This window comes from Mus caroli, chromosome 7, assembly GCF_900094665.2.
Source record: "Mus caroli chromosome 7, CAROLI_EIJ_v1.1, whole genome shotgun sequence".
Taxonomy (NCBI): Eukaryota; Metazoa; Chordata; class Mammalia; order Rodentia; family Muridae; genus Mus; species Mus caroli.
This window is the reverse complement of record NC_034576.1, coordinates 125,290,097-125,312,430: the sequence shown is the minus strand read 5'-3', so window position 1 is coordinate 125,312,430 and position 22,334 is coordinate 125,290,097. Positions and strand designations below refer to the sequence as shown.

Genomic DNA, 22,334 nt, shown 5'->3' with positions numbered 1-22,334 from the left:
CCCTACCTTCAGGTGCCTCTATTCCATGCCATCTTTCCATTTAGGGCAAACTACTTCCAAACGGTGCCCAAGGGCAGGTAAGCCTTTCTGCATCTGTCCCTAAGACGAGAACCTTTAAGGGCACTGAACTGTTTGGCATCAGGTATCTTTTGATTTTGTCTAGGTTACCGAGTTCTCCACTGAGCCTTTCCTGCATGACCCTAAGGCAACCCCTCTCCTTTAGAAAGGAACATCTAAACATGATTAAGGAGCACCTGGCCCCGTGACACCTTACAGGTATTTCACAGTATGTCACTGGGCCTATGTCTGCTTGACCTTAGAGGTCAATAGCACTCACTTACGCTCTCAAGTGTCTGCCTACACAGTAAACTTCATGGTGATTCTTTCTTGTTTGTTTGTTTGTTTTTGAGACAGGGTTTCTCTGTGTAGCCCTGGCTGTCCTGGAACTCACTCTGTAGACCAGGCTGGCCACGAACTCAGAAATCTGCCTGCCTCTGTCTCCTAAGTGCTGGGATTAAAGGCATGTGCCACCACCGCCCGGCCATGGTCATTCTTGGGATAGGCCAAGCTACTACCAAAACAAGTCCAATCTCTATATTCTCTCTCCAGCTTAATTTTCCATGTACCAGTCTTGTTCTGCAAGCCAGCCATGAGTTAGGAAACAGACAAACCTTTTAAGATGCATTCCCTTGGGGTTGAGGGGGTGCACATGTTTAATCCCAGCACTTGGGAGGCAGAGGCAGGTGGATCTCAGTGAGTTTCATGCCAGCCTGGTCTACAGAGTGAGTTCCAAGACCCGCCAGAGCTACATAGAGAAACCCTTTCTCCAAAACCAAAACCAAACAATCAAACAAAAGAACAAAAACAAACAAACAGACAACAAAAAGCAAGCATTCCTAAGGAGTTTTTGAGAAGAGACCCCACTAGCATTGCTTTGGGTAAGCATGACAGGGTCTCCAGGGTCTCATGTACAGATGACACCAACATCCTCATACTGTTCCTGCCTTCACTACCCCTGTGCTAGGATTTCAGGCATGCACCACCATACAGGTTTGGCTAAACATTCTTAAGGAAATTAATCAAGACTCCTAAAGATAAGAAAATGATCAAAGGTAGAGATGAACTACAATTCTGCTCAAGCTCACTCTGTCTTTACAGAGTGTGACCCCGTAGCTGACAGTGTTGGCCCACAGCTATCGGGTCTTACCTGGGGTATATCTGGCGTCAGAATTTCCCCATCCTCCACCTACACGAAGGGGAGAATTATCCCACGTAGACAAGGGTGGCTTCTGACCAGTCAGCCCTGGAGGTGGGCGGGACGGAGCAGTGATGTTTTTAGGTGGCAAAGGGACTTTCCACAGCTCATGAGCCAGAGAGGTGTTTGTAACTGAACCAGGAGACCACGTCAATTTGGAATCACTATTTCTGGCTACTCAAAGGAGAAGGGGGAAAAAGAAAATAAGAAAAATTGAAGAACGTGGGATGTTAGGAAGAGAAAATTCACATAATAATATTTACTGTCCCATGAAAAGTGAGTTAAGTAAACAAAAACTACCAAAACCCCTAAATCTAGGTAAAGGCCTACAGAGAAAGACAAAGAGCCCAGAGCTGGCAATCTTCCTCAGGACTTGGGCCCTCACCTGCTACTGTCCTGAGACTGTGCAAGCAGAGAACTGCTCTCTGAGATTACAACACAGACTCTAAGATACACACGTGGACTCCTAGCCAACTGGTCCACTCAAGAGAGACACAGGCCACAGACACACTTTAAGCTCATCATTTCCTCCCAGAAGAAAGGCTATAGCAGTTATTCCAAGTTAGCAAGGTGGTACAATGCAATGCTCATGGGGAGAGAGGCAACTATGTCAAAGAGTGCTAAAAGACGGGAGGAGAAAGGGGTGGGAAGCTCTTCAGCAGCTCTTGAGCATTCAGACCTGAGTTATTACAAAGTACCTGGCCATTAGACCAAGTCTCCTCCAAGTGTGGCTGCAGGAAGGCTGGCCACAGCAGAGTTTTCCTGAGCTGCAGCAGACGCACACTGAAGCCCAGGGCTCGAGCCATCGAGCTCACTGCAGGGGCACAGCATCATATAGTACCTCCCACTTCCCACTTCCCACGTTCTATACAGCTATCAGTCTGCAGAGGATTGAAAATAAAGAGTGAGTACAAGTGGCTTTCAGAAGACTTTGGATTAAATGGTCTTTATCACAGGGCTGAGGTGGCTTAGATGGCAGAGAGCTGTGTGGTAAATGTAGACTGCTTTTCAAAGGGGAGATATGACGTTTGCAATACTTGGATAGGATCACAAACCCTCCCGCAACAACCTGAGAAGGCAGCAGAGGGGAAGCCCCAGGCTGGCGGTTTCTGAGAGGGCCCACCTGAAGTGCTTTGTGCTGTACTGCTGAGGGGAACATTGTAGTTGGAGGCACGAATGGATGACCAGGCACTAGTTGAAGGCAGCGTGGTGTTCAAGGATGAGGATGACCCTGCAGAAGAGAAGTCAGTTAGCAGGGCAGGGCATGGCATCTAGGAAGCTGCAGGGCCACAGCATGCCTCAAGATAGGAGTTGAGAGCATCTGAATTAGAGATAGGGCCCAAGATAGCAGCTCCCTTTCTGCTGACTGGTTCTGCCCTGGCTCAGAATAGGCATTTCCTTCTTGATCCCCGAGACTGTGCAGTGGCTAGATGAGCCAGGCTCTCCTTGCAGCACTAAAGAGGCTGCTTTTACTCTAGCTCTTGACTCTGAACAGCATTGACTATGTACTGGCAAGGCAGGTCATCAAGGCAGCCTGTCACAGGCAGTACCCAAGAGCCTTCAGCCTTCTCCACATTTGGGCTCTGTAGTTAACATATTCTCTTTAGTCTTGGCCTAGCCCTGACCCTCACCTGGGCACCAGGACAGTCCCTACAGTCCACTCTGCACTCCATTAAATGCACTGACCCTTCCACTAGAAACTTGTGGTCATAGCTATTTTTTTTACGTGTCAGCCACTGCCAGTTGTATACTTCATTTACACTTGGAATGTTGACGGCTTCCCTCAGGACAGACAGCCTGCCTGCCTGCCTGCCTGGGATTTCAAGGTTCTAACTGTGAAACGTATGTACTTTCTAAAGGGTTGTCAGGTGAAATAACCCTATGACTACCATGGGGCTGTTTTTTACCATAGGCATATGTGAATATTCTGTCCATTGTTTTGTCCTAGAAGAAAGATTAATAAAAAGTTACTGAAACACTAAAATAATTGATTTTTTTTGTATGTGTGTGTAAAATATATTCTCCTTTCTATCCCTTTTAGTAATTTACAAAGAATGTAAAGGAGCTAACAGTCTTTTCTGATACACAGCTTATTAAGGTAGCAAGCGTTTGTCATATCATAATGCTAAGTGAAGAATTGTGTCATTCTGAAATGGCAGAATCTACCAAAGAGCTACGTAGAGGTCATGAAAGCCAACTCAGCAGAAGATAGTAAGGCACAGGCCAGGCTGAAAAGGAGCTAGAGAAGAATCAGTTGTTTATAGAAACTGGCTCTTTATGGGAAGAATATTCTGAAAGTCAAAACATTAGATTTTATATTAAAAAAAGAGCTACGACCACAAGTTTCTAGTGGAAGGGTCAGTGCATCTAAATGGAGTGCAGAGTGGATTGAAGGGGCTGTCCTGGTGCCCAGGTGAGGGTCAGAGCCAGGCCATCCTGACCTGTTATCATCCCACAGTGCTGCACAGCATTCTCACGCCAGCCCATGCCCTACGTACCACTGTTCCTGTCCCTGAGGTGGTCAACTTCCCGCACAGTATTAATTGAAAGACTGTTTATGACACTGCCAGGAGTGACGTAAGGGTCAGTTTCAGGGTCAATGTTTGGATAACCTTTCCATGGTTCACCAGGGCGAAATTCTGCAAATACAAATTCAAAATCAGTGCACAGCTTTAAAATCCAAATTAAATAGCCACACATTCATCTCTAAACTCTGTGTGACAACACCCTAAAAGGCCATTACTAACTTGCTTATTTACACAACTGAAATAATTGCTCTGAGTTTACAGCTTTTCAGCAATGCAGCAACTCAAGCAGGCCAGAGATGCACCTCTGGTGACCCTCAGTGTCAAATGAGTCCTTGACACAGTCTCTCCTCTGACACAGTCTCTCCCTCTGACAGGTTTTCAAGAGAGTCTCCACACCAGTGGTGAATTCATCCACCATCACTGCGTGGAACAGAAAACTGGAGCATGCAGCAATGACCCAAGTTCAAGCTCGCCTCTCCATTGCATCACATCAGCGCTTCTCATCACAGAACCATGTTAAGCTATGGCTGAGACCAGACACGGAGAGGCTGTAAGCATCTTACCTGGTGGCCAGTTAACACTGCTAGAGCCGTTAGGCGATTTGGCACGTGGCCAGCCATCTCCTATTGAACCTGGAGGACTGGCTGGTGAAGTACTGCTATTCATAAAGTCATAGGGAACAAATGGAGACTCTTCCAGCCTAAAACCACTTGAAATAGCACCTACAAAGAACAATGCGATGGTGAAATCAATGTGAGCCGGCTACAGCATCAGCCTCTTCTACAGCAAAGCTTCCCACCAGGGAAATGGATGCCAACCTGCCCAGGAAACTCTATGAAGATGCAAGAAAAAAGCAGTACTCTGCTCCCGGACAGACAGCAAGGATTCTGACACAGCACATGAAGGCGGGGTGGAAAGAAGCAGTGACCTGGGGCTTCCTGTTGCTTCTTTTCTCTGGGCCTCTCTGCTTATAACTTCATTCTGGAAGACAGACCCTTTGCTCAAGGGCCAGACCTCTACCTCTGCTAACTGTTCTCTGTGTGCGGGCGAGTGCGAGTATTCATTCATGGAAGGCAGAGAGAGTGATTTCCTGGGCCTGTGAGTTGTCCAACACTGGTGCTGGAAGGTAAACTGAGGGCCACTATCAAGTGGAGAGCTGGCATTAACCATGTGCACTGTCTCTCCAGCCCCACCTCATTATGGCCTAAAAGTTTTACTGCTTATCTACCACTCTGTCTTCTGCCTCCTTTCTGGCTCGGATGCAGATGTTATCAAGCTGTTCTCTTTTAGCAGGCCTTCCTACAGTTGAATAACTGTAAGGGTAAGTTAGGGCATTGTATGAATTCTATGAAGATAACTCAACTTTAGCCTCTTGAGACACAGCACACCCAGGCATTCCTATGGAACACTGCCTAAGACTTCTAACACAGCTCTATGTGCTACATCTTAAGAGTACTTATACTGTACCATGGATGTCCACATTTACCTCTGCTAACAAAAGAGCTTCTCTAGGGCAAGTGTGTGTAGAAACATCTATAGTATACAAGTTCAACCATATGCCCACCAGTACTTATTCATCTGTGTATTCTAGGAGTCTAGAATCATCTTACAAAGGCACAGGAAATCCCATTAACTTTTGAAGACAAATAGATAATAATCCAAGCTAAATATGATATTTCTAAAAGAAATTAGTTGCTGAAAAGATAATTATCAAACCTGTGACGTGTGTGCGTGTGTGGGGGGGGGGGGGGGGGGGGGACTTTTGGGATAGCATTGGAAATGTAAATAAGGTATTTTATAGGGCCCTGAGGGCTACACAAGAAATTGTTTCCAAAAAGTAGAGAGAGAAGGGGGAGTTGGGGGGGGGGGGCGGGGGGGCAGGTACATTAGTATATACCTATAATCCCAGCCCCAGGGAGGCCAAGGTAGGAAGACCGTGAGCTCAAAGCCTGTATCCTGGACTACATAGTAAAATCAAATAGAAAACTGCTGTGTAGCCTAATTCCACAATGAACAAGCCAAGTTAAATTCAGAGAATGTTAAAAAATAGATTATACGGACAAAAAAAAAAATCACTTGGATACCTCCTAAATGGCCATAAAAAAGGGAATGAATGCTAGGTGCATACCAGGACAACAGGTCTAGAGAGCTAGACCCTGTGTATACTGGGGAGATGGGGACTTGAGACTATTATTCTGAAAATGGATACAGAAATAAATCAACTTCTAATGATATATCCCCATAGATCAGTGTATTGCTCAACCTTTAGTTAGTGATTAACACAAGAATCCCATTACAGGTCAATGTTCCAAAAGAAAGACACACATGAGTGCACAGCCAGTCCTCTAGGATGTCTATTGGACCCTTCACCTCAAGGCTCAGAATATATGCAGAAGAAGGGATGGGAAGACTTTAAGAGCCAGGAAATGATATTTTCAGATACAACAGGGCAGAAACACATATGAACTTACAAAGCTCATGAAAGCATGCATAAGACCTGTGTAAACTCAAGCCAGACAAAAATCCCAGCATCCAGGAAGGGACAGGGACACAAAGTCTCACTCCTAGATGAGGAGCTATTGGCATTCACTGTAGCAGGGAGGGGAAAGTTAGTTTTCTTCAATGGAGTGTCACTCAAGGCCAGGTCACAAACTAGCCTCCATGGTTGTTGCTGGTAGTTTAAAAAAAAAAAAAACCACCCACAAATATACACACATTATATGACAATATATAGTCAAAGAATACATAAATAAATATATTATTTAAAGAAAGAAAATGGGATGTTTAAAAAAATTAACATATCCTCAGATTGCTCCTGTGTCTCTGCAACATAGCAGAATTGAAGTCAATTTGCTTTCTACTTGGAAGTTTCTGGAAAAGTGTGTGTTCTTAACTCCTGAGCATCTCTTCAGCTCTTGTTTTGTTTTTGAAATTACAGTGTGTGTGGAGTATATGTGAAGGTCAGAGGACAAGTTGGGGAAGTGGTTCTGTCTTCATATCATGTGGGTCGGTAATAGCAGGCATTCCTGAGTTAAGCAGTCTTCCTTCATACCCACCCCACATTTGTTTCCAGACAAGTCTAAGATTATAATTAATACCATGTTTGCTGGAGTTTTGATCCAACGACGTGTTCACAGACATGCTGTCCACTGTTGTCCACTTCCTTAGTCGTGACTGTGGCTCTTTAATACTGTTCATATCCATATTTACATTCAAGTTTGAGTTCAAGCCTTGAAAACACAATTTAAATCGTATAAAGCAGCATATTTTCCCTTCCTCTACCAATATTGTCTTCTTACTGTTTACAGTCCTGCAAATGTGCAGCGAGGGCGCAGGGGCCTGGCTTGTAGCTACACTAGTGCTCCATAGTACGTGGTTCTCAAGCCGCAAGGGACAGACAGTGCTATCACAGGTGGAAACTGCTCCTCTACACAAGCTGCATCATGTACAAACTTCCCAAAATAGTAGAAAAAGAGTTTTAAGGGGACCATGTAAAGTTTGTCACTGCATCCCGAGTTTAGCCATTTTCTCAGAATGCCATGTATAATATATGATCACTCTCAATTGTCATTCCCTGATTGCAAACTGATGAATTTCCAGATGGCTCACTAGCCAATGGACGCTAATTTAAAAGTTCAGCTCAAGCCGGGCGTGGTGGCGCACGCCTTTAATCCCAGCACTCAGGAGGTAGAGGCAGGTGGATTTCTGAGTTCAAGGCCAGCCTGGTCTACAAAGTGAGTTCCAGGACAGCCAAGGCTACACAGAGAAACCCTGTCTCGAAAAACCAAAAAGAAAAAAAAAGTTCAGCTCAAAAAAAAAAAAAAAAAAAAAAAAGGAAGGGTAAATAATTCATTGTTCCAGCTCCTGGTGAGTAAGAAGGAGCAGGGGTGGATGACTCCAAATAAAAGATATAAAGTCTTTAAAAAAAAAAAAAAAAAAAAAGTACAGCTCCTAGCTCCAACAGTAACATCTGAGAAAAAGACTCCAGTATCTGAAGGCACAATTTATTAGAATTTTAGTGGTTTCAAATTCCGGTATTACACCTTTAGTATGAATTTTCTGAAGTCATTCCAAGTTCGATTTTTGCAGAAAGCAATCAAATTTGTGCCTTTAGACCTATGAATTAGACCAAGAATTTGCAAAAATTTTGCATAAAGGTTTAAAAGGTAGCCTGGAGAATATACGGGCTATATAGCTTTCTCTATGTCACTATGCAAAAGCACCCACAGATAAAGTTAAAACAAACAAACAAACAAACAAACAAACATAGCTCCATTTCAATAAAACTTTCTTTGTGAAATTAAGACAGTGGGCCAAATTTTGCTCACAGGCTATAGAGTGATGTCTGTGTGAATGAAGCAGAAGGGTCAGGCTGTCAGGAGAAGTAGCTCCCCTTCATCATCAGTGGTTTCTGTACTGTCTAGCACAGTTGTAACTGACAGTGGAAACTGCTTCTGCTAACCATCCCAAGGACATATGTCCTAGCTCAGTGTCTATTATGTAATACCAAAAGAACCAAATAAGAAACTTCCCAATCAGAGAAAAAACCAGCAGAAGCACATCCCCCCAAGCACTGTTTACAGCCCACAACATGCTGAGAGAACTAATGGTCTTCAACAGAGCTGGGGTAGTAACCAGCTACCCACGACAACAACTCATCTATATGAAACTGTTGTTCAGATGGGGGAGGGATAACAGACAAAGGAGGTTTGGTTAACCAAGAATCAAAACATAATCAGGAACCTGGGAAAGAGAAAACACACACACCTTACATTTCCTTAATAAATAGAAAGCCTGCTTATACAGTGGAGAAAATGAAAGACAATTTCTCTTCACACCCATTCTGCTAAGACAAGTGACAACATAATGGGACTATTCCCAGTATTTTCCAGAGCAGTGCCTGCATACCATCTCTCTCCCAAACAACACTGCCATGCCATGAGTCTTCCTGCCCCTGCACATCCTACAGTCTGAGTCTGAAAATGAGTGTGTCCTTTAGTTGGTACCTTCCAATAGGTAGAAACGTCTGAAATACTGCGATACCACCTCTGAAGTATGAAGATGACATAATCTAGAAGAAAGTACGCTACTCTCTGATAAGTGGTGTCTAAGCCTGGTGCTATGCTGAAGGACAGAGCTGCAAAGGCAGTGGAGGCACATGTGTATAGTGTTCCAAGCAGGAACTCACCTATAGGAAAGTTGCTGAAAGCATTTACTGGCGATGGCCCTTTCTGCAGCTCGGGTGTAGTGTGGGGCATGACATTGTCAAGGAAGGACTTCATGGCTGGCTGATGGAGCGGCTGCTGAGAAGGCGGAGTCTGCTGCTTCACCAGCAGGCTTGGATCAAGTTGACGAGACTGTTGCATCATCTGCTGCTGCACACTAAGAGGTCGACCCTTCAAACAAAACGAGGCAGGAAAATTGTGGGCGTGTGTTTTTATAGGGACACATTCTTCACTTCTGAGCTCACCTCCTGCTCAGGAGGAAGGTCACCAATTAAAGTTCTATAGCTACTATGACTTCTGGACAAAGAGCAGATTAAAAAGCACATTTTAATAAAATTCTTTCATTGACAAGTGGAGAGGGATGATCTACCTGCTGGTCTTGCTGCTGTCGGTTAGCAGAAGGCACGCTTCTCTGACTCTGTGCCCTCTGCTGCTGCGCTAACAATCGCTGAAAGACAGAAAAGGGTTGTCACTGTTCAGCTGTTACTAATTAGAATGTTTAAGGATGACTATGGTCAATGGACCTGGTAGAACTATGCCACGTACCCAAGTCCCACCTCACATAGTAACATCTTTCCATGGAATATCTCTACTAGATTCCAGAAATGGGAAACAAACAAACAAAACAAAACAAAAACCCACAACACCACCACTTTTGCAGTACTGCGAATAGACCCAAGAGCCTTGCATATATTAAACTCTATCAATAAAGCACCTCTTCACCCCAACTCACACTCCTCCCCTCTCCCCCGCCCCGGGTTTCTCTGTGTAGCCCTGGCTGTCCTGGAACTCACGCTGTAGACCAGGCAGGTCTCGAACTCAGAAGTCCACCTGCCTCTGCCTCCTGAGTGCTGGGATTAAAGGCGTGCGCCACCACGCCCGGCCCAGCTCACACTTTAACAGGATTGATGATTCTAATCATTCTTCCCTCCCTTCCTGTATCTCCCCTGAAAGCATCTTGCACTTCATGTAGGTTCAAGAGCAGACAGTAAGTACTTACCTGTAACTGGGAGATCTGAGAAAGCTGGTTTAGTTGGGATAGCTGGTTCAGCATGGCTACCTGTTGAGGGCCAAAGAGCGGATTCAGGCCACCGTTGTTTGGTGCATACTTCAGCAATGAAACTGGAACCTTAGGATCACAACGGTTAAGTTAATAATGTTGCTGTAATACCCAGACTAGCCAGAGATACTGTACAACTAAATCATCAACAGGGCAGTTAAAGCAGTGGACATTTCATGGGGATTTAGTCATTCAAAGCGTGTTCTCACACATACTCTTTCTCATGGTAACGAAAAATGACAAGGATAACCTATTTGATTTCACTGTTGCTCTCCCGACAAGGTTTTACAATGAAAACGGTACAGTTTAAAATAACCATTAATTTTCTTTATCCTTTGCTCACACTTCTGCAACAACAGCTAATTAGCACTTGCAGCACTTCAAAGTTGTCAAAAATTATTACAATGCCCCATGGTTATCTCAGACATAGAATTTTAAATCTAGCTCATTTGTATGTGAATGGATGGTTTGCTCCTTGTACGTCAGTGAATCACATGCATTCCTGATGCCCAAAGAGGCCGGAGGAGGGCATCAGGCTCCCTAGGAATAGAGTTACAGACAGTTGGGAACTGGCATGAGGATGAGAATCAAACTGGATCCTCTGGAAGAACAGCCAGGGCTCTTAATGCTGAGCTCCAGCCCCTAAACATAAACTTATTCAAGGTTCTTCCCAGGAAAGTGGAGGAGAGGCCCAGAAGCTTGTTCACCTGAGGGGAGAGTAATGGAGGAGGCACTTGAGCACGAAGATTAGGCTGAGATGAACTGAGAGGTTGTGCTGGAGGCTGCTGCATGCCCCGGGGTTGTGCTGCTGTGTTTCCAACACCAAACATATTGGGATTGCCATTCTAAAAAACAAACAACAAAATAACAAAGTGATTCTTCAGGGAAAGACACTCATTACCATATGATACTATTGTTTAAACACAGTAACTACAGACAAGAGAGACAGATCATTCAAGAGAAAGCCTAGAATGCACATCTGGACTTACCTGTCTAACAGAATTCAAGTTTTGCGTACCCAGCCCTGCTATGGAGCCAAGGGCCTGGTTAGGTAGTGCACTATTTGAAGGGGGAAGCTTCATGCTTTGACTGGACATAAACTGCATGTTTTGGGATTCATCTGCTACAATGCCATCCTGATTGGACAGACAGAAAGATGTGTAACACCAGCCAAGCAAACAAGTAGAAGGGAGAAATCATTGCAGGAACAGAGGAGAGGTCACATGACATTCCAGCACCAACAGGAAACAGGTAGAAAACAGAAGAGATCAGGTTAGTGTTAATTCTAGAGCACATAAAAAGAGCCAAACACATATTTCATGGGATTAAGAAGAAAATATAAACACAAGATCTATGCTAAACTGAGCTATAAACGAAACAATAAACTAAAGCTCCATTAACAGGAAAGTCACTTGATTATACTTTTTATATTATACACATTTTCCCTAAGTATTATACTATTAAGGGTATGGTTGGTTATTCTCAGATTTAAAAAAAAAAAAGAAAGAAAAAAAAGGAGGAAAGATTGTACCTTATCAAAATAAGGATTGCGCTCCATGGAAGACTCTTTGGAAATCTGAGGCCGAGACCCAGGGCCTTTCCCGACCGTTCGATTGTAATCACCAATATTCAGGCTATGTTTATCAATCTCCATCCGCTTGTCTTGTAACATTCCTAATAAATACAAAAAGATTATCACCAGTAGGAAGAGAACCAATTTATTTCATTGAAAAAAAAAATGTTCACTTTCCAAAATAAAACAATTTCTGCTTTAACAAGAAACACCTTTTTAAATGACATTAATTTCTTAAGACATATCAAGTATTTAGAATGAAAAGACATGTAAGCACTTGGTCATCACTAACAGTGCTGTAAGCACAGCAAGACAAGTAAAGAGTCCAAGGTGTCTGCCTGCTTTGAATGTATGAGTTTCTGTGTGAATGCTGCTCAAAGTGTAGGGGTTTTTTTGTTGTTGTTTTTGTTTTTTCAAGGCAGGGTTTCTCTGTGTAGCCCTGGCTATCCTGGAACTCACTCTGTAGACCAGGCTGGCCTTGAACTCAGAAATCCGCCTGTCTCTGCCTCCCGAGTGCTGGGATTAAAGGTGTGCGCCACCACACCTGGCTAAAGTATAGGTTTTTAGATGTTTAATTGGTACTCTGTGCAAATACTATCAAATCCAAAATTTCAGCATTTGAAATGCTTCTGGTTCTACCTGAAACCACCTGCAGTGAATCTCGTTTCAACTGGATGTTAAATTTGTGTTCATTTGTATGGACCAATCATTTTCTTGGTCTTTCTCACTTTGCTTTATTCAAAAGTTAACACTATTTAGTCTTTAGGTAAGAAAATGGCTGAACTGAGGGTCATTTCCTCAGTGACACAATGAGGACTGTGCATTCCATCTTCCTTATAAGAAAGCAATCTGCTGTGTAGTAAATCAGACATGAGTATGGAGTCATTTCACCACTGCGTTCAAGTTCAAGTGCGCACAGTAGAATGCCTATGGAAGGTAAGGGGTCAAGGGTTAGAGGACACAGTACCAATAACTATCTTATTTACTGCATCTCAGCATCTGCCCCTCACAATCAATGTTTTGGGCTATCTCTGTAATGGGAAAAATGCATTTCTGTCCTTTATGTTACTGTTCTCTCTGCTAGTTGGCAACAAAGCTGTGTGGAAGAGTGCAGGAAAGATGCTGCAAGAAATGCCTCGCCTCCTAGTTCTAGTATGCTTTCTTCTGTAGCCTCCAGCTCCAGGGCTCCCCTCATCAGGAGCCACAGCACAGCACACCTGCTGGCACAAGACCAGGGTCTCAACACAAGGCACAGTGCCCTTTCTGGGCATCATCTCAGTCTCTCTGCATTTATTCATTTATTTTTAAACATATAATCCACTGATACTCCTGTTATTCAATAATTTCTAATTTATGATCATCTTTCCTTATCCATCCAGCTGTACTCTATCCTGTACTACCATCTAATAAGCTATGAAGACAAAGCAGACTCACATATCCCCATCCTGAACCAACTGCTTATAGTAGTAAAATCTAACCAACTTCTCTTGAATCCTACTTTCCACTGAATTAATAGTCATTCCATTTTCTGTTTCAGTTTGGAGCTTTGAATATCAACTAGTCATTGCAACAAGGTTTTTCCCACCTGTTGCATTGTCTGGTCTATTCTCTGTTGTGTGCATGAGTGCGTACGTGTGAGTATGTATATGTGTGGAAAGGACCAGAAGGGAGGATAAAATAACAGGAACAAGAAATGGTATTTATTGAAAACACATTTGAAAAAAAACAAAAAAAACAAAAACAAACCAAAAAAACAGAGACAGAGGACACTCCCCCCCCCCAAAACCTTTAATGCCCTATTTCAGAATGATCAGCCCCCACCTAGTTATCTGCACCACCTACTCCAGCCCTGCCCTCCTTCATCACTCTCAGGACTTCTTGCCCCTACCAAGGACTGCCTGGCATTTTTGACTATGGTTTGAGATGTCTGTCATTTACTAAAGTCTATTATGCAATCCTCTGATCCAGGTGACTACATCGTGAACCTTAATAGCCCCCTCTTGATGGGGCTTTGAGAACACAGACGGACACCAGCACCACCTGAGACATGCACGGAGACATGTCCCTTACAGGGACGTCACAACTCACTTTACTTGGTTGTGCTCATACAGTGTAGCACCAAGAGCAGGACTGCTCTCTTCCACTGAGTGAGGGCTCTTTCAGACAGAGCAGGATACAAGCAGAACTGTTTTATCAGTGATAAACACAGATCAGAATGACTGACTTTTCTCTCACCTCCAGAAAGATCCATCTTATTGCTCTGTACATTTTCTTCTGGTGAGTCTCTCTGAAGCAGGAAAAGGCAATGTGTTAGCAGACTTTACCAAGCAAAAAAAAAAAAAGACCTTTCCTTATTTCCTCATCTGAAATGCAAGCAGATCATGAAGTTTCTCTTTTTAAAATTTGTCTGTATTTCTGTGTGTTTGGCACAGACATGCAAGTGCATGCAGAGGCCAGAACAGAACTTCAAACTCCCTGGAGCTGGAGTAAAAGTGGGTGTGACTCTGCTCCACAGGGACTGGCCACAGACCCTGTTCCTTTAAAGAGGAGCAAGTCCTCTCAACCATGGAACTGACTCTCCAGCCCTATTTTTTAAAATATTACTGTTTTAATGTATTTTTAAGATGTGCTGAAATTTTATAAAATTTAAGTATTAAGTCTTGCTAGCTAATTTTACTCTAATCGACATACTTTAAAAACTTAAAGATGAGAAATAATTTTTTAAATGTATTATTCATTTTATGTAAGTATACTGTTGCTGTCTCCAGACACACCAGAAGAGAGAATCAGATCCCATTACAGATGGTTGTGAGCCACCATGTGGTTGCTGGGAATTGAACTCAGGACCTCTGGAAGAGCAGTCAGTGCTCTTAACTGCTGAGCCATTTCTCCAGCCCGAGAAATAATTTTTAATAAAATAAAACTGGGATAAACTATGAACCACTACTAAAAAGGGTATTATTGACTGCTAAGAAAATATACTTACCGAAAAACTGATATTTGAAAACTGTTTAACGAATGGATTTATCCATGCATCCTCTTGTTTGTTTCCGCCTTTCATCATTCCCTTTGTAAATAAAAGAGTAGAGAAGATGCCATGGCCATCTCTAATTATCTGGACATTGTGATGGACTAGTAAAACTTCAAGACAATTCCCAACTCTCATTTTTAGCCAATATTTTCTCCTTCAATCAACTTATTTAGAGGTGTTAACAATTAAATAAATAAACTCATTTGATTTTCAACTTCCTTTGCTCCAGGCCTCTGGTATAGCTGTAATGTATAGAGAGATCTCTAAAGGCAGGCAGTCAGAAGGAAAAGACAAAAAGCAGTGGAGGAGCATGGGACATCCCCACCTCACAGATGGGCTGCTCCCTGACCTGTGTCATCATTTAGGTTTTTGGAATTCTCATATCAAAGTAAAAATTAGCATGGAGATCCTCAGCTTGTCCTAACAAGCCAATTTAGTCCATAATTTAATCATGATATGAAGGAACACTTTACTGAAAAACCAACATCTCTCCCAAACACCCACTAAATATTTTCACACAATAGTGTCTTTAAAGGTTTCCATTTGTGCTGCTAAAAACACAGTACCCTGAGCAGCAGTTGAGCTGCCGTGGTGGGCTGAGCAGTACAGATAGTATACTGAGAACTGGTAACAGTCACAGAGCGAGGCTGGAAGCCACAAAGACCTAGGCCTCACACTGACGTGATGACCACAGGACCGTCTATCTTAGTGTATTAATGTCCTTTCCCAAAGCTATTACCTGTTCCTTCTGACTGTGAAACAGCACAGCGTAACTCCCCACAAAGGCAGATCTCTAAAGCAAGCACCTAACCCTCTCCAAAGATTCTGAAGGCACCTCTGATTCCTGTTTCCCCTTTCCGCTTCCTCCCATACTCTGAACAACTGCCAACCTCTGCCCCTTCTATTCTTAAATGCATTTCTAACTGTTCTTCCTTTCCACCTGGGATGATGTAGCAGCCTCTTGCGATCCCTACCTCTGGTTTTCTCTACTTCAGCTGATATTTCACACCAATATTAGACAGCTCTCTTTGATTAAGTTTTAAAAAGTCATTGAAGTTGCCTTCTTGTAAATTTCACTGGCTCCATATTTTGTCAATAATATAGTTTCTATTTATCCTTCCTCTAACTACAGAGCCAGCTTTGTCTTTTTTTTTTTTTAAAGAAATCTTTCGGTTCTATCAAGCCACCCCAGGCATCTTCTACATCCCAGCACACTTGTGCTTGCCTGATGCCCCACCAGAGACTAGGAGCCCCTGAAGGGGCTGCTCTTCAGTATTCAAACCCCAGCACCAAGCACAGTACCTGGCACACAGCAGAAGCTAAATAAGAGTTTGCAGTTGCTCTCTAAAGATTTTTACTAGTAGAAACAAAGGAGAAAGAGTAAAAAGGCTACACACCCTTTCCCTTCTCCTTTTTTTGCCACTCAGACCCTGTAAGGAAAGACAAAGTCACAAAACAGCATGGTCCAGTGGGAAGAACAAGGTGTTGAATCGCAAGCCCTAAGCTCAGTCTTTGCTCTGTCACTCGCTACTTAAGCAACTCTGGGCCACTCACCACCTTCTCCACTCTCCACTTCCTCCTCAGTGTCTCATCTCAGATGGCTGTGAGGATCGAATGACTCGTGTAAAACATGTACAAGCACCTCATAAGCTACATGGCCAGGCATCGGTAGGCAAATCCAGCCAAATGAAAAAATTATAAAATGAAATGGCAGGTCCTAGACTTTGAATCCCAGGATTAAAACAGACCAACCTTGGCCTGGAGTTAGGCCAAGTACCCACCGTTATTCTCAAATAGGGTGATGAGGACATTTTAGAGTCATTTGTGAGACTGGACACCTATTTTGAAAGATGTCCCCAGGAGACTCTACCTCCAGCCCCCAGTCCCTAGTATTACTAGTTCCCAGGACCCAGTTGTTCCTAAACCTGGCTCAACATCAGACATATTTGCCGAGCTGGTACAATTTCCAAAACTTGAAAAGACCTCAGGGTATAGCAGACTATGTTTTGAACAAATGCAACCCATTTCTCATGTAAAGGCAGGTATGGAAATTCTTCCTAGGGATTTTCATCACAGGACCTTGAGAATGAGAAAGGGACAATGGTGTTAGTGAATAAACAGAATGGTGACGTTGGGGAAGGGGAGACTGGGATTCTGGTGAGGAGGTTTAATGAGATGGAGATGAACTGGCGGTGAGATGGAGACTCAACATGGATTTGCCCCTCTCTTCATCCTCACCACTGCTGGTACCATGTGGGGCTTGTTGCCCCAGGCAGTACTGGTGGAGCTGAGGAGGAGAGAAATCCCGAGCTGTAGCAGTGGGGAGAAAGGAAGTTCCCATGGTCTTATGTTTTCCTAGGGAGCTGCCCATTCAAGAGGCTATCCCTACGTTGGGGGCTGCCTGGACTGTACTGACTGCCATAAATGGGCAGATAAATGAATTTTCTGTGGGTAAACTACCTTTGAGATTTAAAGTGTCAAGAGCAAAGCTCTTGAACTGTTTACCTTTGATGACATTTTCTTGGTATATGGCGGCCAATTTAAAGATGAGTTAAGCTCTTGAGATGAGTTACTGTTCCACATTCCTATCTCTACATCCTCCTCCTCTTCCCAGCCAGTGGGTCGACTTCCAGGCAATGGCATGTCATCGCCACACCAGCCATCTTGCATAGATTTGGGCCCTGATTTGTAGATTTATGATACAAAGACAAACAGAAGTTAGGGGAAAAAATTCTCCAAGATGTCAAGCATGTTTCAAAGTACAAAGACATGCAAGCTAAACCAAACACACTTTTACTTCTCAAATACATGTAATAGAAAAGATATATTTAGACTACATTGAAAGTCACTGGGAAGAACTTACTTTTATTAAAATATCCAATGAACCTTTCTATGTCTTCACAAATCTTAGGGTTTCTAATCATGGGCAATAGTGGTTTCTTATGCATACCTATTTGGTCTTTAAAATGATACAAAGGACAGAGGCAAATGAGACAGAAAAGATAGTCTATACTATACTCTCTACAAGGCTGTTCAAAGGGTACTGAAGCCACAATAGAACAAACATCTATCTCTACACTCAGTCTTTGGGGCTCCTACAATCTTTCCTGAGCACACCAGGGTAGAGGAACAATATTCATGTGCATTCCAGGGTCCTTCCCATGTAAGATTTGATGGTTTGGACATGTGTCTCACATTATACTATCTAGTCTCTCCAGCTGAATGGCATGAAAGCTGCTAAATTCAGTTTTAAATAATCCAACAAGAGAAAGAATTTAGATTTGGTGGAGGATATGTAAATTACTAGTAGTTACTTTTGAGAAATACATTAGTGGTGATAATTTAGGAGCACTAGCCCATCATTTAAATGTAGCTTATGAGTTTATCAGCAGCACCACTAAAAATGGCTGCTAAAAATCACAGATGACTTACCAGATTTGTTTAATGATTGTTGACCAACAGAGCCGGAGCCCCACGTGGATGCATTGGATGCTGCAGTAATGGGTTCTCCCCAGCTGGGACCACTGTCTATGGGCTTGCCCCAGGCTGAAGTACCATTATCCACAGTTGTGGCTGGAGTAGAAGGCTCTGCCCAAGGCTCACCCCAGCCTTTAGAAAGTATGGGAAAAGAAATCATCAGCATAGATTAGGAAGCACCTCAATTAAAGACAAGGAAGAGGACTTGGGAAACGAGATGAAGAATTTCACATCACACACTGAAAAATGATGCTGTGACAACCAAGAGACATATTTTGTGAAGAACACAAATTATTCTGCATTAATATAATTGTATAATGTTTTAACTTTTTCTTTCAAAACTGCCTTCTTGGTGTTAGGGCAGACTCTTTTCATTATAGCAAATTATTTTCCTAAGAATGTCAGGTTCTTCTGAACCAAAGCTTGAGAACCGAGGCAGGTGCGGTGTAAAGTTCCACTAATTACACTGTCCTGAAAGGACACTCTTCCCACATCACTGCAGTGGAGAACAACTGAGTATAAGACTACCATCAGGTACACAGCCACCCTACCTTATACACACTGGAAAAAAGGTCTACACTTTCCCTAAGAGATAAGTATAAATCAACAGACTAGGCTTATATTTCAAAACAAAACAGAACCCCCACACAATTAGGCACTAAAAAAAGAATTCATAAAAACATTACCGGCTCTCTAACCAATGGAGCATTATTCAATAAAACTCCTGTTAACAAAGGCAATGTAGGGCTGCCACATTTAGAAAATGTTGCCCTATCAATTTACAGAGAAAAAACTTTTGAGTACAGGAGAGGAAAGGTCAGAGTATACTAGAAAGCAGTGCGATGCTTCAGATGCACACATTATCCAGTTAAGTGAGGAGATGCTGACTTCATGCCTCAGTGAGAAAATCCCATAAGATCAAATATAATACCAAATATCTAGAGTACGGTCCTCAGGCATTTGGCTTTATTGTACTTCAGTAGTGAAACCACATTGTTAAGGCTTGACTAAGAATACCTAAGTAAGCCTGTAAGTCTGCACTTAACCTCTTCTACTACATTACTAACAAACAGAGCAAGACTGCACAAACCAGAGCTGTTGCCAGGTGAATGTCACCTCTAGATCACAGCTGAAAGGTCTTGATGTGCATATCCAAGAGCCGTGATACACAAATCTTACAACAGGCATGTCAACACAAAGCTTGCTTCCACAATACCTCTGCACTCCACACAGGAACGCTTACCAGAGCCACTGCTGGTCTCCTTGCTTGAGACGGCACTTGCAGCTGGCAATAGCCGGTGCATCTGTGCTTGCTGGTCTGAGCGGCCGCTGCCTTCCGGGATGTTTTTATTCCACATGTTCACATTTTTGTAGTTGTATTTGCTTGGATCTCCCCAAGCTGAAGTTCCATCATCGATCTCCATTTTTCTTCGTATAGATTCTGGGGATGGCTCCTCCCAGCCTGTGGGTTCTTCCTCCTTTGCTGGAGCAGGAATAGGTCCTCCAAGCCAGCCTGTACCAGGAGGCTTGCTGGTGGCTGGTGGGATTCCCCATGATCCAACAATGTCTTGTTGCTTGTTCCAATCTGGAGAACTAAGCGGCTTTGATGACTCCCCCCAGCCTAGAGACTGACTGCACTTTGGAGGGTCTCCCCAGCCCTGGGAAGAGCTCGCTTTAGAAGACTCATCCCATCCTGATGAGTTATTTGGATTTATATTATTTCCCCAAGTAAAAGAACTAGTTTTCCCAAGTTCGTTCCAACCAGAAATGGACCTGTCACTGTCACTGCCTCCTGAGCTGGATTTCTTATTGGCCTCACCCCAATGGTTACTCCTGGAAGATTCTCCCCAGTTATCACCGGCAGGAATGGACCAACCTTGGCTTGACTTTTGTCCATCACCCCAGCCTTGTTTGCTCTTTTGCGAATCATTCCATGCAGACTTGTCTTCTTTGCAATTCCCCCACTGATTGCTCTTGATCATTCCTGTAGCAGCAGAGTCATCTTCCCACCCCCCCTGGCAGCTTGAGCCTTTGGAATCTCCCCACCTCAGAGTAGGTTTGGGATCACCCCACCCTGATACAGATGAGGTATCGTTACTATTAGGGCTAGTCTTATCTGTACATGCCCCTGAGTTAAAAGTCTGTGTTGCAGAGCTTCCCCAGGCCTCTGTCCCATTGTCAGTCTTTCTTTCCCCTCTTGGTGATGTCTCTGTATCCCAGGCAGTATTCTGCTTAATAGGAGTCTGTCCCCACCCAGAGTTGGATAGGACACGTGGATCTAAGTCAGTTCTGTTTACAATGCTTTGGAGTAATGTGTGCTGATCAATTTTTCTTCTATCTCTACTCTGACTTTCCCCGGTTACTTTTTCTTCAAGGCGTCCAGTGCTCTCTGCACTACCATCACTCTCCACTGTGCCTCCTGCTTTGGCCCACACACTGTTTTGCTCATTCGTCTGAGATGTGGCAGAACCCTGATCGTCTTCCTCAGTAGATTTCCATCCATTTGTAAGCTTCTTACCATTGCCATTTGCACTGTCATTGGAATGCTGGTTGCTAGGCAGTTTGTTCCACTCGACACTGGATAGACCAGTGCCAGTGTTCTGTGCAGGACTTCCCCATCCTCTTCGACTTCCTCCAGAATTTGCACCATTTCCACTTCCCCATGGTGAACTCTGGGAATTCCCTGTCCCAGGCTCCCACACACCTCCCCCTTTGTTTGTACTAACTTGAAAGTTAGTGCCCATAGGCCCATTTATGCCAGGCTGCATTAGAGTTGCATTCACAGTGTCACCATTGGCTTGGCCATTAGGGCCTGCACATTTGTCGCCAGAGTAATTAGAACCATAGGCACCCCATGTAGTACCGTAGGAGCCTCCAGTTTTTGACTCTCCATTACTAAGGTGAGAAAGGGAAGTGCCATTCATAACTGACGGAGCCTGTATCTGAGGATGATTCATTGTGCTCACACGCCAGGCCCCTGGATTACTAGTAGGCAGTTCATTATTTTGTACTGAACCGGAGTTTGGTAAACTAGAGGTCATAAAGTTAGTAGTGTTATTTGGTCCAGTCGTTTCAGTGGTGATATTCTGAGGTTGACCACTGAATGAAACCTTCTGTGTACCACTTACTTCAGGCTCACAAGTTTCCTGAAGGCTACCCCAGGTACCATGGGTAGAAGAGCCACTGACTTTAGAGTTGATACTCTGATTGTTAGGCATCTGGCCTATGGTACTACACTGACTATTGATGCCAGAACTCCCACTCCCTGCAGGCCCTTTTAGGGCGAGTCCATTGTTTTCTAATACTGGCCAGGCACCATGGTTGCTAGCTGAATTCAAAGTGCTTGGATTTAACCCTCCATTTGATGAAGAACTTACAGTGCCCCAAGCATTCATCCTATTGTTACTACTTTCTGGTTTGCTTTCAGGAGCATCCACAGAGACCTGACATGTGCTTATTAGGGCTCCATGGGGAAAGCCCCATGGGCCAGTACTACTTCCATGGCCCACATTATTGCTGCTGCTACCAACCACAAATTTGCTTTGAGAACCAAGTCCAGTGCTATTCCGAAGGCCATCTTTCTCACCACCTGTGTTCCCTGAAGCCATGACAGTGATGTTTCTCTCTGACTCAGAATTGGAGGCAGAATCAGCATCTATACATTCTGGAGCCAACTCAGGATCACTGCCAGGGACTGAGAGCCATGCTTCTTTTTCCAACAAGTCGTTTACAGCATTCTTACAGCTTGTGCTACAGTCACTTGTAGAAGACACAGGTCCCCGCTGGCAATTTTCATAATGGGATCCTGAAGTATTATGATTTATATCTAGAATAAAGGAGAAGTATATCCATTTATAAGTGTTAACAATTTCCAAAATAGTATGCAGGCTGAGAAAAATGACGATCCATTAGAAATACACGTAGCTCCTCAACATTAGCAAGATGCTCCGCAGAATGGCTGTGAGGTGCTGATTATCTTTCAGCCACCAAGGCTCCATGTTCAGTAATTTCACAGGCAGAATTCTGCTGCTTTGTTCAATACCCTACAGTACAGCATGGGACAAAAAGTCCCACAGGGAGACCTGCTAAATATATAAACGGACAACATCCAACAAATATACAAATTCTGGAGTGAAGACTGGGTGGTAATGATGAATTAGGACAATCCAGGCGTAGGCCTTGACA

The 22,334-nt window shown here is 43.6% G+C and overlaps 1 protein-coding gene across 3 annotated transcripts in view; it reads right to left on the bottom strand.

Moving 5' to 3' along the window:
- The window catches only part of Tnrc6a (trinucleotide repeat containing adaptor 6A), a 72,399-nt gene that overhangs the window by 3,997 nt on the left and 46,068 nt on the right, over window positions 1–22,334 (bottom strand). The window contains exons 6-22 of one of the 3 annotated variants that reach the window (XM_021168995.2): window positions 19,393–21,975; window positions 18,105–18,281; window positions 17,178–17,353; window positions 16,070–16,102; window positions 14,628–14,708; window positions 13,877–13,928; window positions 11,600–11,742; window positions 11,058–11,204; window positions 10,776–10,913; window positions 10,009–10,137; window positions 9,379–9,456; window positions 8,972–9,179; window positions 6,882–7,013; window positions 4,347–4,505; window positions 3,754–3,894; window positions 2,379–2,486; window positions 1,208–1,429 (exon numbers count right to left, since the gene is read on the bottom strand). In XM_021168995.2, coding sequence (XP_021024654.1) covers window positions 1,208–1,429; window positions 2,379–2,486; window positions 3,754–3,894; window positions 4,347–4,505; window positions 6,882–7,013; window positions 8,972–9,179; window positions 9,379–9,456; window positions 10,009–10,137; window positions 10,776–10,913; window positions 11,058–11,204; window positions 11,600–11,742; window positions 13,877–13,928; window positions 14,628–14,708; window positions 16,070–16,102; window positions 17,178–17,353; window positions 18,105–18,281; window positions 19,393–21,975 — 4,707 coding nt within the window. The remainder of the gene's footprint in view (window positions 1–1,207; window positions 1,430–2,378; window positions 2,487–3,753; window positions 3,895–4,346; window positions 4,506–6,881; window positions 7,014–8,971; window positions 9,180–9,378; window positions 9,457–10,008; window positions 10,138–10,775; window positions 10,914–11,057; window positions 11,205–11,599; window positions 11,743–13,876; window positions 13,929–14,627; window positions 14,709–16,069; window positions 16,103–17,177; window positions 17,354–18,104; window positions 18,282–19,392; window positions 21,976–22,334) is intronic. The other 2 variants (XM_029479750.1, XM_021168994.1) reach the window with 2 other exon arrangements.